Source organism: Barbus barbus (assembly GCF_936440315.1).
Source record: "Barbus barbus genome assembly, chromosome: 14".
In the NCBI taxonomy this organism is placed as follows: domain Eukaryota; kingdom Metazoa; phylum Chordata; class Actinopteri; order Cypriniformes; family Cyprinidae; genus Barbus; species Barbus barbus.
In genome coordinates, this window is record NC_136742.1 from 8,398,664 (window position 1) to 8,413,020 (window position 14,357).

Consider the following 14,357-nt stretch of genomic DNA (forward strand, 5'->3'; position numbering starts at 1 on the left):
ACACTAAATCATACAGGTTTTTTTTTTTTTTGAGAAAGTAAACATGCACAGTTTCCTGTGAGGGCTACATTTAGGTGTAGGGTTGGTGTAGGCAACGTCGGTCTTGAAGTGCCGATGTCCTGCAGAGTTTAGCTCCAACCCTGAAAAAACCCTCACCTGCCTGTAGCCCTAGTAATTCTGAAGACTTGATTAGCTTGTTCAGGTGTGTTTGATTGGGGTTGGAGCTAAACTCTGCAGGACAGCAGCACTCCAGGACCGACGTTGCCTACCCCTGGTGTAGGGCAATAGCACATTCAGTTTCTACAGTATAAAAACCATTACGCCTATGGGATGTCCCCACTTTTCACAAAAACAAATGTGTGCATGTGTGTGTGTAATTGTAATACCTGAAACTGTTGAACGATACTATGTTTACCACAGAATGATTCTGGAGTTAAGATGGTTGAAAGACCCTAAATATCACATCCTGTCTCTTACCTGGACCCTTGTCAAGGAAAAGGCAGCAATGTGTCTGCAGTATCCATGGTAACACCTGTGGCAGATGGAGAAATTAAGATGGAAATGGTACAATTGGGTAAATTTCACACTCAGAGAACGAGACAATCGGTGAATGGAGGGAAGAGGATGAAGAGATGAGATAAACCATTTCCCTGTGACAGGGGCCATGCTAACTCAACTTTATGAACTCATTGACCTCCTGACTTTGCATGTGGAAACAAAACAAAATATCACATCTCCACAATCCACAGCTTACTCCTTAACCCTCGGCATACAAATAAATACTACTCTGCACTTATTCTGGTAAAATCACACAAAGCATTGACTTATAATATGTTAGATGCACATGACGTCATCACTGTTTAGCACTGGCAACAGCAGGTGGGTTAAAATATTAGTACTATTTATGGCATCAGCAGAAACGTCTGTAGTCTTTGGAATGACACGTGAATCATTTCCGTAATTTAATAAGCTATACGGTCTTGGCTAGAAGTCAGTCGCTAATTTTGATGATTAGAAGACTATTGCAACACTATTTTATTTCCATCAACACCAGCTGCAATACCTTTTTCAGAGCTGACATTCTCCAGAGGCTCGTAGCATCGCTTCAGTCCTTGATGTGAATGCGGATGGTGTTTGTAAGCACACAGGAACGGGCAGTTGTGTATCATGGTTTTAATATACACACACGTGTTCAGCTGCAGTCCGCTTGCATCAGCAGAAACCCCACAGACCCTCCGCATGATGCGCCGGACGCTGCTATAAAGCACTGCTGCTTCTTTTACTACATAAACTGCCTTATCACAACTGTTTTCGTCATCTGATTAAAGACACAAAATTAAGCTTATAAAGACTGAAAGTGGCTTTGTTATTTACTGTTGTTGTTATTTACTCACCCTCAAGTTATTCCAAACCTGTATGAGATTCTTTCTTCTATTGAGCACAAAAAAATATATTTTGAAGAATTTTCAAAATATCTTCTGTATCCAAACAGTTGACAGTAGCCATAGTGTGAAAAGAAAATACTATGGAAGTTGTAGGGGAATTTACAGTTAAGGACCAGGAGACATAGATGTACTCAACTGAAGAAAAATGTACTGAAGAAAGTAGTTTGCAGTTTAATCAGCAGGATTCAGCTTCAGCAGTCACAAGGAGTTCGTAGGCTGCTCTGCGTACACTCAATACAGCAGTAATTATACTCTAACAAAGGTCACTAACTTTTTACTTATGTTAAAGGATTCTTGTTGGTTGAAACATATATAAACTTAAAAAAAATCTCCACACATGGACCTATAGTTCAAAGCATATCTCCAATGATTATTTAGGTGACAACCGAGATCCAGTTTTAGGCATGAAGTGGCTCACCAAAGACATATGTGAGCCTGGACCACAAAATCAGTCTTAAGTCACACGGGTATATTTGTAGCAATAGCCAACATTGTGTGGGTCAAAATTATAGATTTTTTATGCCAAAAATCATTAGGATATTAAGTAAAAATCATGTTCCATGAAGATATTTTGAAAGTGAAAGTGACGTGGCCAAGTATGGTTACCCATACTCGGAAATTGCCCGGGAGCAGTTGGGGGTTCGGTGCCTTGCTCAAGGGTGCCTCAGTCGTGGTACTGAAGGTGGAAGAGAGCGCTGGACATTCTCACATTCTCTCCCCCCACCTATAATTCCTGCCGGACCTGAGACTCGAACTCACAATCTTTGGGTTATGAGTCAAACTCTTTAACCATTAAGCCACGACTTCCCTTTGCAATTTCCTTCTTGTAAATTTCCTACCGTAAATATATCAAAACTTCATTTTTGATTAATAATATGCATTGCTAAGAACTTCATTTGGACAACTTTAAAGGTGATTTTCTCAATATTTCTTCAATATTGAGACTTCATCATTGCATCACTACCAGACACACTGGATCCACTACAGTTTGCATACAGGCATAACCGCTCCACGGAGGATGCCATCTCACACCTCCTCCACACCACAACAAGTCACCTGGACTGCAGAAAAGGGAATTATGTAAAAATGCTGTTTGTGGACTACAGTTCAGCGTTTAACACCATAATTCCCTCCACACTCACCTCCAAGTTGGAGGTCCTTGGTCTCAGCACATACTTGTGCCAATGGATCTCCAGCTTCCTGAAGGACAGACAGCAAGCCGTACGGATGGGTAAACACACCTCATCCTCCATCACCCTAAGTACTGGAGCCCCTCAAGGTTGTGTTCTGAGCCCCCTGCTGTACTCACTGTACACTTATGACTGTGTGGCCACTTCCAACTCCACCACCATCATTAAGTTTGCTGATGACACTGTTGTGTTGGGCCTGATCTCAGACAACGACGAGACGGCCTACATACAGGAGATTAAGAACCTGGAGAGTTGGTGCCAGGTGAATAGTCTACACCTGAACATCAGCAAAACTAAGGAGCTGATAGTGGACTTCAGTACGAAGCAGGAGCGGTCATACCAGCCGATCACGATCAGCGGGACTCCAGTGGAGAGAGTGGACAGCTTCAGATACCTGGGTGTTCACATCACGCAGGACTTGACTTGGTCCTGTCATACCAGCACCCTGGTGAAGAAGGCCAGGCAGCGTCTGTACCATCTGAGACGCTTAAGGGACTTTAGACTTCCCTCTCGGGTGCTTAAGACTTTTTACACCTGCACCATCGAGAGCGTCCTGACGGGCAGCATCACTTCCTGGTTCGGGAACTGCACTATGCAGGACAGACAATCCCAACAATGGACTCTTTTCTCTGCTGCGTTCAGGGAGGCGCTTCCGCTCCATGAAGGCGAACACAGAGAGAATGAGGAGGAGCTTCTTCCCGCAGGCCATTCGGAGTCTTAACCACTCTCCACTCTAATCACATCACCCCACACTTTCACTTTGCACAATTTCAACTACAATCTGCACTAATGTCAGTATCAGTTGTAGAAGGTTACGTGAGGATAAATGAGTGGGATTTACATACCATTTGTCTTAGTATTCCTTTACTCACTTATACACTTTACTGCACTGCACAGCACATGGACACTTTATCACTGACATACACTTTACTTTTTTATAGAATCTATGCAGAATCATATTCTATTTTTATTCTCATATCTATTTTTATTTTATTCTATTTTATTTTATTGCTAGTTTATTTATATATATATATATATGTTTACTGTACTTATTTCTATTGTATTTTTGTAAACTTGAGGTTTTCTTAATTTTGTTGGACAATTTGTTGGACAGTCGTACAATACATTTCACTACATGTCGTACTATGTATGTATATGTATGTGACAAATAAAATTTGAATTTGATATTTAGATTTTTTTGCACCCTCAGATTCCAGATTTTCAAATAGTTGTAAAGGTGAGCGTGATTTCACCAAGTACAACATGTTCCTGGATCAACATCCTTGTTGATCCTGGAACAACATTCCAATCAACCAATCAGAATCCAGAGATAACTTTTCAGGAAATATCTGTTTTAGGCTTACGATCAGGGTTAGGTGCTTCTACACCCTTGTTAATCAGCTATCATTTCCCACTGATTTTAGGAATAAATTATGGGTAGGGTTAGGGTTAGGGGTAGGGATTGGGTTAAATCTGTATTTTTGGACAGTAATGTTAATCCAGGATCAACAAAAGATGTTGATCCAGGAACATGTCTTACTTGGCAAAATCACGGCGACCCTCGGCCAAATATTGTCCTATCCTAACAAACCATACATCAATGGAAAGATTATTTATTCAGCCTTCAGATAATGTATAAATCTGAATTTCAAAAAATTTACCCTCATGACTATTTGTGGTCCAGGGTCACATAGGTCAGCACTTCTAGCATCAGGTGTCCATTCTGTCATGGGAGTAGTTTTTCACCTCACTGAAGCCTATTCATGCAAACACAGATTCCAGCACACACACATAGAGAATATGCAGCTTCTTTAAGGTTGAGTGGCTCAGACTCAGGTACTTTCCAAAAACATACAGATAATGAGTGCCGTTTCTTAGAGAGAGAGAGAGAGAAGTTCAGGCAATATTCAACATTATTCTTTAACATCCAGGGATGGAAAATAAAGTAAGTGTGTTAACTATGAGCTGGTCACATAGCTGAGGGGCCCTGATGACCTTTGTGACATTGGCTGTCAAAGTGGGCCTGAGGAGTAAATATATGTTTAGCATGTGGAGAGAACCTTCTGAAAAACAAGAAGAGACCACATTCCAGTAACAGAATACATCTGTGGCTAAGTACTAAGATGTGATATACTCATAACTTTATTCAGCCAACTAAAATCAAACAGGCTAAATGCTGCTTAAAATTTTGATTAACAAAGGATATATATGGAAGCGGCCATGGATCCAGGATTCCACTGCTTCAGTCCCCTGTTTTTGACCACTGTGGGGTCCAATACCCCACGTCTACTAGGAAGGTGGAGTGGTGACGCATGCTCCCCTGGTGGGTCTTATTTGTCTCTTCACCCCATCAAGGACATGCCGGAACCTATTAATTCCGGTCCCCATGGCAGGGGCTCTCCCACCTTCCACTCACAACAGGGCATGGATGTTGTCCTTCATCAGCTGGTGTTGCAGGCAGACGCTTATCCTCCTCCTCCGGATTTACGGTTCTACAAACAGACTTGAAGAGATATGAAAAATAACAACGAGGAAGCATTCAAATACTTAAACATAATTGGAGCAGACCTAAACATCCCCCAAAAGCATACAGCACATATTTCAATATGCCCATGACTACGTCTTCAGATAAAGCAACAAATTCAGCCCAAGCCGCCTCTACAAATTGTTCCACAAGGTCACATCAGTGACCTGTATCGATATGTACTGTAAATGCAAACATCCAAGCTAGAGCTAAAGCAGAAGGCTCCTCAGGGTCAGACATGAAAGGTGACCCATTTGAACTGAGCCATGCAAAATTAATACACTCGTAACCAGCAAAAACATTGGTTGTCTTAACCTGTTTTAAGAAAGCAGTAATGTAATTCATATGAGCCATTATTGGCTTTAGCTTAGGATAATGCTTAGTTGCATTGGACATTTCAGCAACACGTGAATCAAGTTCAGCACAGTTACCATGCCTACACTTTTCAGCAGCATACTAGTCTGGTCTGGCAGCATGTACCTTGTAAATTCTACATTTACCTAAAGTCGGCTTGGAGTGCAGATCCCTAAACTCTTGTACTGACGGCGTGGTCCTAAAAAATATATCAAACTGTTTATCCATATCAAACCACTCATTGCCCAGAGCCACATCCAATACGGGGGGTCACATAAACACCTGGTAGGGTTGAAAGTCCTTCCAAGTCAAATCATCAATTGTCATTTTCCTACTAGCAATAATCTCTAAACACAAGTGAAACATGTTCATATGCATCCAGGCAGTAACATTATAGACCCATGAGGTGGTGCTATGGCAATTACTCAGATAGTCATGCAATTGCTCCATTCTGATGGCTGATTTACTAGCCAATGTCATTGCAAAATTGTACAGTTATAGAACATCTATGAAATTAGCCCAGGTGTAATTAAACTTGATGAATTACAAATCACCCAAGGGACAGCAACCCCATCTGTGAAACACTTCATTCAGCAAAACTTTGGCTGTTGCCTCTGCTGTGCAGATCAACTAACATTAAGAAATATGAGAACCCTTAAGAGGCAGAGGACCAATGGAATCAATCTGCTGATGTGCAGACCCTGAGGGTGCAGAACATGTCCAAAAACAATTTTTAGCTTTGAAGGAGAATTCACTTTGAGACATATAGACACCTTTCGCAGAAATCAGCACAAGCATTTCTCTTTTTTGGCCACCACGTTTTTTAAATCATTGCATATAACGTCACAGGTCCTGCATGTGCCAAACCATGATACAAAGACATTAATTTACTTTGGGCAGAAGAAGGACACAAATTCCATAAGGTGGTCTCCTGGGAACTCATTGGCCCAGGGCAGGTGAGTAGGACTTATTCCCCACCCAGGTCCACTGATGAAAGGGCCGGCTAGCATCAGCATGTCATAAAGCTGGAAGCAAGAGTCTCTATGATACTCACAAACGCATCTCTTCCATTCATTCGATGAGTTCTGATCCTGGTTTTTCTCCTTTCATGGATTCTGTAAGAGCTAGGCTTAGACAGTTCAGTATATTCAGACACATACTGGCAGCAGTATTTCAGAAGTCCCATTACTTGCCTTAGACCAGTGTTTGGTTTTGGCAGTTCGAAAATGGCCTTAATTCTGTCTGGAGCGATTTGTCTGCCATGAACTCTGACGATCTGACCCAGACAGGCTACTTTGGGTCATGCTAGCTTTTAGCTAGAAGTTTATTCAAGTGTGCTATTTGTATACTTATACTTTTAGTCTACTTTTTTATGTACTTCTCAGAAATGGGCTTTATGTACTTTTCAGAAATATACTTAAAATGACATTTAAGCATACTTGACTTATACTTAGAAAAAGTTAAATATATTTGAGCTATACTGTGCTCCTAGAATCTGTGTTTTCATTGTTATACATTAGGGGACACTAGTACACATCTTCTGTACAGAATTTCCAAAAAAACACAAGTGAAGAAGAAACTGAAACAACAGTTGCTTCCACATATTGGCCGTTTCTCAAACGGAAGGCTGCATCCTCCGGAGGTTGCATTTGTAGGCTGCATACGTCACAAAGAGGATCTTTGGTTAAACACACCTGACCCAGCTAATCACATCCTTCAGGTTTATTTAAAAACTACTTGGTTTGTGTGTTGAAGCAGGGCTGCGGCCCTCCAGGAACTGAGTGTGACACCCCTGATCTAACACGATCATCAGACATAAAACAGCATCAAACCTATGTAACGTTATGGAATAAAATGTCAACCAATGAAGAGGTAATAATAACTGTCAAGCTTTGTGGTGTTGATCGACTCCATCTACGTTTTGATTATATCATTCTGAGTCTTTTTTTTTCAGCTTTTTGTTCAAAATGTTTATTTCTTTATTTTTTATGAAACTTACCCACATTCAAGTGTTTAAAAAAAGAATGCATGAAGCTAGAATAAAAAGTTTTTGTTCACAAGCAGATACCCTGTTCTTTCTTTGGATGTTTTGTATGTTCAGATATTCATCTGTGTTTATTGGTGAACACTGTTTATGTGACAATCAGTTTTTCAAACAGTAATGATCACAAGAACATTGTCACAGGTTATAATTTATGATTATATGACCAAATGAGACAATCAGTACGAAATGTATAAAAAGCTTTAAAAACAAACAAGACCTTGAAAAGGCATCAACAAATTAGTGTTACGCTTGATAAATATGCACATTGAACATGGCAAAATGAATACAAAAATAAATAAGTGAGCAAGGTTTGAATACTAATTTCACTGACAGAAAATGGGAATGTATAAGTTCACCAATAACTTGTTTTCTTTTTATTCAAATATTTTTCTGAGGTGCAATATGTACTTAATCTCAGTTTAAATCACTCTCGAACGAAGTGTCAAAACTGACTAAAATGGGAAAACCTGAATGTGATGCACTAGACAATTTTTAGAGTTGAAAAGGTTTTGAACTTGGGGTTTGCGCTGTTCTATGAGGTTGGGATGCCACTGCCAATGGGAGGAGTGGAGAGAGGCGGCAGCAGGAGACTCTTGAGTTTCACTGACATGGCTGCGATCTCTGGGTCCTGAGTTTCATACATCTTCACCAGCCGGGCGAATTTGAGAACACCTGTAAGGCAAAAGGCAGCAGTTGAAATGACAGCGTTTTGTTTGTGTTTACATGTTTGCACATTTAATCTCACCTTCTCCTTCATTGTTGAAGCCGTATGCTTTGATGACCTCCTGTTGGATCTGAGTGGCCACAGGAAGCACAAGCTGCAGCATCTTGCCCATGTCGTTGCAGGCGCTTTCTCTGGCTTCCTCCATGCGTGCTGCGTTCTCAGGCACAGAGAAAGCCTGGATCACCTCACTAAGAACAACTGCAATGGACGGGACAACAGTCTGGCTGAGTCCAAGTCATGCCGTGACCCCTGAGCATATGATTTAAGGACTGACATCTCACCTCTCGCCTGCTCTACAGTGAGCGTGGGCTGCTGTGCTGGGGCAGAGGCCATGCTGGCTCACTTCACAGGGGAGATTCACTACCGATATCTGCAAAGGTAATTTGAGGAATTAAACACTGCTGCAACATGTTATAGGACGATTTATGCATACACTAATCAACGAAGAACACTACATCGGCTTGACAGTTTGTTCTTCTGTCTTTCTGACAAGAGCACATTTTCATCAGCATGGGAACAGTGGCAGCTCTGTACTATCATTATGGGTATCAATACATACTATAATCATAAAAATCCATAAATGAAGGTGAATTCAATAAATGAATAGAAGGTAGTCCATGTTAAATTAACGTAATTTTAAATACCCCCAAAATTTCAGCAACTATCACAAACCAGTTATTTTCACACACGTTAACTATATCATATGCTGAAAGTACACCGAGATATGAATACAAATATGAACGAAACAATTAGACAGTTACATTTGCTGAAAATCACACACTTTATGCTGAAAATTAGCTTAGAATACACAAGGAGTTAAAAAGCTGTAATATCTATATGCATAAGTTTGTCTTATTTGTCATGTTCTCACATTTGCTTTACTTTCGTAAAGTGTTTTTGTAAGATCAAGAAAGTGTAATAATGTAATGTTTTGACCTGTTTGCTATCTAGAGTGTGATTTTTCAATAAACCAAAATGTGAACTGTAATTAATAATAGTATACGGAGCCTATTTAACAATGAAAAAGGAAAACAATGTCCCCGTTTTACATTTCAGAAATAAAAAACAAAACACACACAAAATTAGGAAATCAACACTTTGATTCTTTGATTATGGGCAAAAACGCAATACCCAATAAATAATACCTAAATATACAGAGCTGCACAGATTATTATACGTTTAATATTGATATTATGTGCAGTTGTTTTGGAGAATTAGAGCTGTGCTGGTTCAGCTGTTATCTATCTATAGCTCCGCTTCACACAAAACAACACAAGAGTTTCAGATGTAAATATATTATTATTTTATACCGAAGTAATATTTTACACAATTCTATGCACTTACATCGATGATGCCAGTCCCTAACCACAGCCTTCTTCTTCTATGCTTTATGGCGGATGGCAAACCAACTTTTGGTGCATTTACCGCCACCAACTGGACTGGAGTGTGAAGCACCAATAAGTACTAACAATAATCATTTAAAAATATATATATTTTTAAAACTAGTAATTAGTCAATTATAATTCTAAATTCTCCTGATTAGTACAATTTATTTCATATATTTTATAATAGCACCATATATTTTACCTTGGAAACCATCACAGAAATTCCAATGGTTTCCATTAAAATACCATTATAAACATTAGCTTTTTCCAGTAAAACCATTACAAAATTCCTTTTTGTAGTGTGTTTTGGGCATTTTTCCAATAGGATTTAACATCCCACCAATAGAATCCATCACATACCAGTAGACACCATTATAGTTTCCATTAAAACCAATACAATTCCCATTGAATCCATTACATTTTCTATTGTGTTTTGGGCAGGGTTCTATTGATCTTTTCAGCAGTATATTTCTTACTTCCTTAAAGAGTTTAAATCTTTCTTTTTCATATTTTTTTTTTTTTTTTACAATTTATTAAAACATGCTCTATAGTTTCAGCCTGATTACAATAAATGCACTGACCTGTTTCATGTTTTCCTATATTAAAAAGAGATTGATTTAAACTAGAATTGTATCTTCTTTCCTATTCCTACAAACACTTCTTCCATTTCCTACTTGCTGCTGAATATTATACATGTGTATATCTTGCTATCACAGTTCCATACTTCTTGTCATTCGTTGTTTATGAATTCTTTAATTTTCCCTTTAATCTCATTGTTACTAAGAGTCGCTTGAATATCTGTTTCTGTGTGTTTAAGGGCTTGCTTAGCTATCTTATCAACCTTTTCATTGGCCTCCACTCCTACATGAGCAGGATTATTACGCTCACATTACTTAATCTTAACAAATTTGCAAGAATCTCATATATCATGTCTTGCCTTGATGATTTTACTCCACTTGCAAGGCTCGATATTGCTGCGTAAGAGTCAGAACATGTAACTACTAACCTTGGTTTTACATCCTCCACCCACTGAGTGCTACCACCATGGCAAGTAATTCTGATACATGACCAGTTATCATTTTCTTAATACTAGTTTGAAACTTTGTAATAAATATTGCAGCAGCTGTTCTACCAGAGATAGGGTCTTTAGAACCATACTGCTGTGTTCTTTCTCATTCTTAATTATTAATTGTATTTGAAAATCTACTTTTGGATCCATGGATAATATCACAGCTGGGCTAACCTCACAATCTGCAATACACAACTACCTGTGCTTCCCTTTTAGCAACCCATCCAAAGCTTTTAATATTTTAGTTTCCATGCTCCCAGCATTCTTCAATCACTCCCTTTACTGGATGACTCTCTTTCTGTCCTTTTAAATTGACCCAATAAGTCATTCTTATTTTATACCTACGGAGGAATAAAGGAGCTTCCTCAACTTCTGCCTGCATGGCTGCAATGGGAGATATTCTAAGAGCTTGATTCTGTATTGTATCAATCTTTTTGAGTGTTTATTCTGATGCAAATCCGTAAATAATACTTCCATAATCTAAACTGTCTGATTAATGTACAATAAATTATTTTCAAAGACAATCTACAAGCTCCCCATTCTACCCCAGATAGACACCGTAAAATATTTACTCCTGTTTTACATTTCTTGATCAGTTTTTTTAGCATGCATTGCAAATGTCAATCTAGATTCATTTAACTACTGATACTTGCTCCAGCTCCTGTTTAAACAACTTTAACTTGACCCTTGGTACTCTTTGCACTTTTGTGAAACATATAACTTGAGTTTTAGCCACAGATAATCACGCCCTATTCATAAATGTAAATTTTCTAAATGCAAACTTGAAATGAAAATGTATTTTGATTCTATTGAGTTCTCTACGAGCATAAAAGCAGTAAGGACAAGGACTTTGCTGAAGGACTTGGCACTTCCTTTGGACTGAGTTACCCTGGACTGTTGTTGTATTATGTTTTGACGATGACAATTGTTTTTTTTGTTTTGTTTTGTTTTTTTCAAGCATTCAATAAAAACAAATAATAAAATAAAAAAATAAAAAATCACGCCCGCACACTTCCGGTGGGTACAGCCATTAAAGTGTCCGTGTGCAACAACAACTACCATAGAAATAAGATAGAACTGCAATAGAACCTTCAAGTCATAAAAATTGGCGAGGCTCTGCGACCAGAAACTTCTAATTGGTGAATCACGATTGGCCTAAAATAGTTTAGTCTAAATAATCTCGTATTTTTAATCAAATTACTGTTGAAGTGCGTCACGTGATCCCTGTTGTTTTTCACAGCGCTAGTCATCCTGGACCAATGATGTGATAGTCCACCGATCACGTGCTCATTGATTTGATAAAGATTGCTACGCGCTTACTATTTAATTAATGTCTCGTATTATTAATCGGAATGAATAAATTAAAAAAATAATATAAAGTTTTATGTGATGTTGCTTTCACTGATACAAAAAAAAAAGAGTTTTTTTTTTTAGCCACCAAGCGCCCCCTAGAGGAAACAGGCTTTTAGTGTAGAAGCCAACAAACAGTCATTATTAGCCGTCCAGCGCAAAACTAACACGGAAGTCTGGTGAATATTGACGCGTGAACGTTGTAGCGATTTTTAACGCAGATGAATTAATATAGCTTTCTTGTGTTTACAGTTTTCAGGTATGAAATATGGAGCATAAGCTGGCTGAGTTCAGATCCCGAAGGAAAGCTCAGACTGAAGCTAAGAAACCTGCTGATCGTGTGATGCAGAGCGAAACGAAAGCAATACGAGATGGTTCTCCAGCAGTGTGTACTGATACACCAGAACAGAAGCACAACACCTGCCCTCCAAGTCCACACACTGAGGTATGAGAACACGTACTACTGTAAAAAACACGGACAGGAACAAAATGACACATACAACTGTCAATTAACCGTGGCATTTTTGTCTACTAAACCTAATCTGATATTTTGCTGTTATTTTAGGATGAAAGGCATTATTTGTTGAATACTTCATGTGGTCGCTGGCTTCAGAGAGTGGCCCTCACACACCTGACCCTGCTTAAAGTGCTGCTGTGGCTCGTGCTGCTGGGGCTCTTTACAGAACTTCAGTTCGGCCTGCCATTTTTTGTTATATCGTTATTCTACTGGCTCTATGAGGGCCTTCGAAGCCCAAAAGCCCGACAACCTGGAGAAATGAGTGCGTACTCTGTGTTTAATCCAGACTGTCAACCCATCCTGGGAACTTTAACAGCCGAACAGCTGGAAGGAGAGATGGGATACAGGCCAGTGGCCAACAGATGAACGTTTGAAATGAAGCTAACTATCTGGACAATATATGCACTTGGGAAACTTGTCAGCATTATATTAATGTATCTTAGTAATGGTCAATTTACCTGTGTTTACATGAAATAAAAATCTTTATTTTATTGATATTATTATCATTATTATTTAGTCATTTAGCAGACGCTTTTATCCAAAGCGACTTACAAATGAGGACAACAGAAGCAATCAATTGTAGCATTAAAACAACTAAAAACAGATCAAAGCTAAAACTTAATAAATACTACATACACATTTTAAAAATAAAGAAATTAAATAAAAATGACAAATGCATACAACAAAATTTCAAAACTTAACATTGAAATGAAAAAAATAAAGCTAAAAACAATTCAAAATATTAAAAGGTATGAGTATAATAATGATTCTAACATAACACTAAGCCAAACACCAAAAAAAACTACTATGTATATGTACACACACACACACACATATATATATATATATATATATATACACATTTATAAATTCAATATATATATAATTTCCATTTAGTTTGTTGAAATATTAAAATAACTCAAATAAAACTACAACTTAATGAAAGACCTATACAGACATAAATTCAGGCATTATTTAACTAAAATGAAAATAGATGAATACAAATCACGACAGTATAGTTTATCAGTAATCCTAAGAAATAACACTGAGCCAAACACACATGCTAAAAACAACAACTTACACATAAGAAATAGTTATAACAACTAATATTTTTTTATTTGATAAAAATAAAGATATACACCTCCTTCTGAGTTTGAATAAATAATTTACAGTTTAATCCCATCCAGTAAATGAAGATATGTAACTTATTTTTAGTCAGCACTCTTATCCAAATTAATTCACGGAGCTGAAATGTATTATTGAGACAGGATTTCCTTTCGGATTCACTTACAAAAAGATATACTTTACTAATTAAAGGTCAGAAATAAGACAAAGGCCCTCAATTTGCTCTCGATTAGCTGGACTACTATCACCCAACAGCTTTGTCAAGGATGACTGTAAAATGAATACGCCTTTACTGTAATTAACTGGATTCCTCTTTCTGTAGACATTGCTTTTATATCAATTTTATGCTCTTTGTCTTAAATCAGTTTAGTAATTTGTCAGAAATCACAAATAGGCCTACACTGATAGTCTACATCGAAATAATAAGGGCCTCATTGTACACACTTTTGGGGGCACTAATGGTTTTACTGAAATGTCTCTTAAGTAAAAGTCAGATTTTTGTCATGTAGTACTGTATATATTTTATACTAATATATATTTGTATTAATACAATGATTTTTATTTTTGAAATGCACAGGAAAACTAAGGAAGCTTGTTCAGCCAGGGTAAGATAATTGTGACGACTTGCCT

General features: G+C 38.0%; 2 protein-coding genes across 3 annotated transcripts; one reads left to right on the top strand and one right to left on the bottom strand.

Annotated features, from left to right (window-relative positions):
* Window positions 1-7,464: 7,464 nt before the first annotated feature.
* grcc10 (gene rich cluster, C10 gene) lies at window positions 7,465-9,676 on the bottom strand. Its single transcript, XM_079433440.1, has 4 exons — window positions 9,626-9,676; window positions 8,563-8,651; window positions 8,303-8,479; window positions 7,465-8,229 (listed from the first exon to the last, which is right to left on the bottom strand). The coding sequence occupies exons 2-4, from the start codon at window positions 8,612-8,614 to the stop codon at window positions 8,090-8,092; spliced, it is 369 nt and encodes a 122-aa protein (XP_079289566.1). The 5' UTR covers window positions 8,615-8,651; window positions 9,626-9,676; the 3' UTR covers window positions 7,465-8,089.
* Window positions 9,677-12,192: 2,516 nt separating this feature from the next.
* saysd1 (SAYSVFN motif domain containing 1) lies at window positions 12,193-13,099 on the top strand. 2 transcript variants are annotated; one of them, XM_079433365.1, is made up of 3 exons: window positions 12,193-12,264; window positions 12,338-12,530; window positions 12,651-13,099. In XM_079433365.1, the coding sequence occupies exons 2-3, from the start codon at window positions 12,354-12,356 to the stop codon at window positions 12,966-12,968; spliced, it is 495 nt and encodes a 164-aa protein (XP_079289491.1). In that variant the 5' UTR covers window positions 12,193-12,264; window positions 12,338-12,353; the 3' UTR covers window positions 12,969-13,099. The 2 variants fall into 2 exon arrangements, with proteins under 2 accessions (XP_079289491.1, XP_079289490.1); XM_079433364.1 differs by having other exon boundaries at window positions 12,195-12,530.
* Window positions 13,100-14,357: the final 1,258 nt, after the last annotated feature.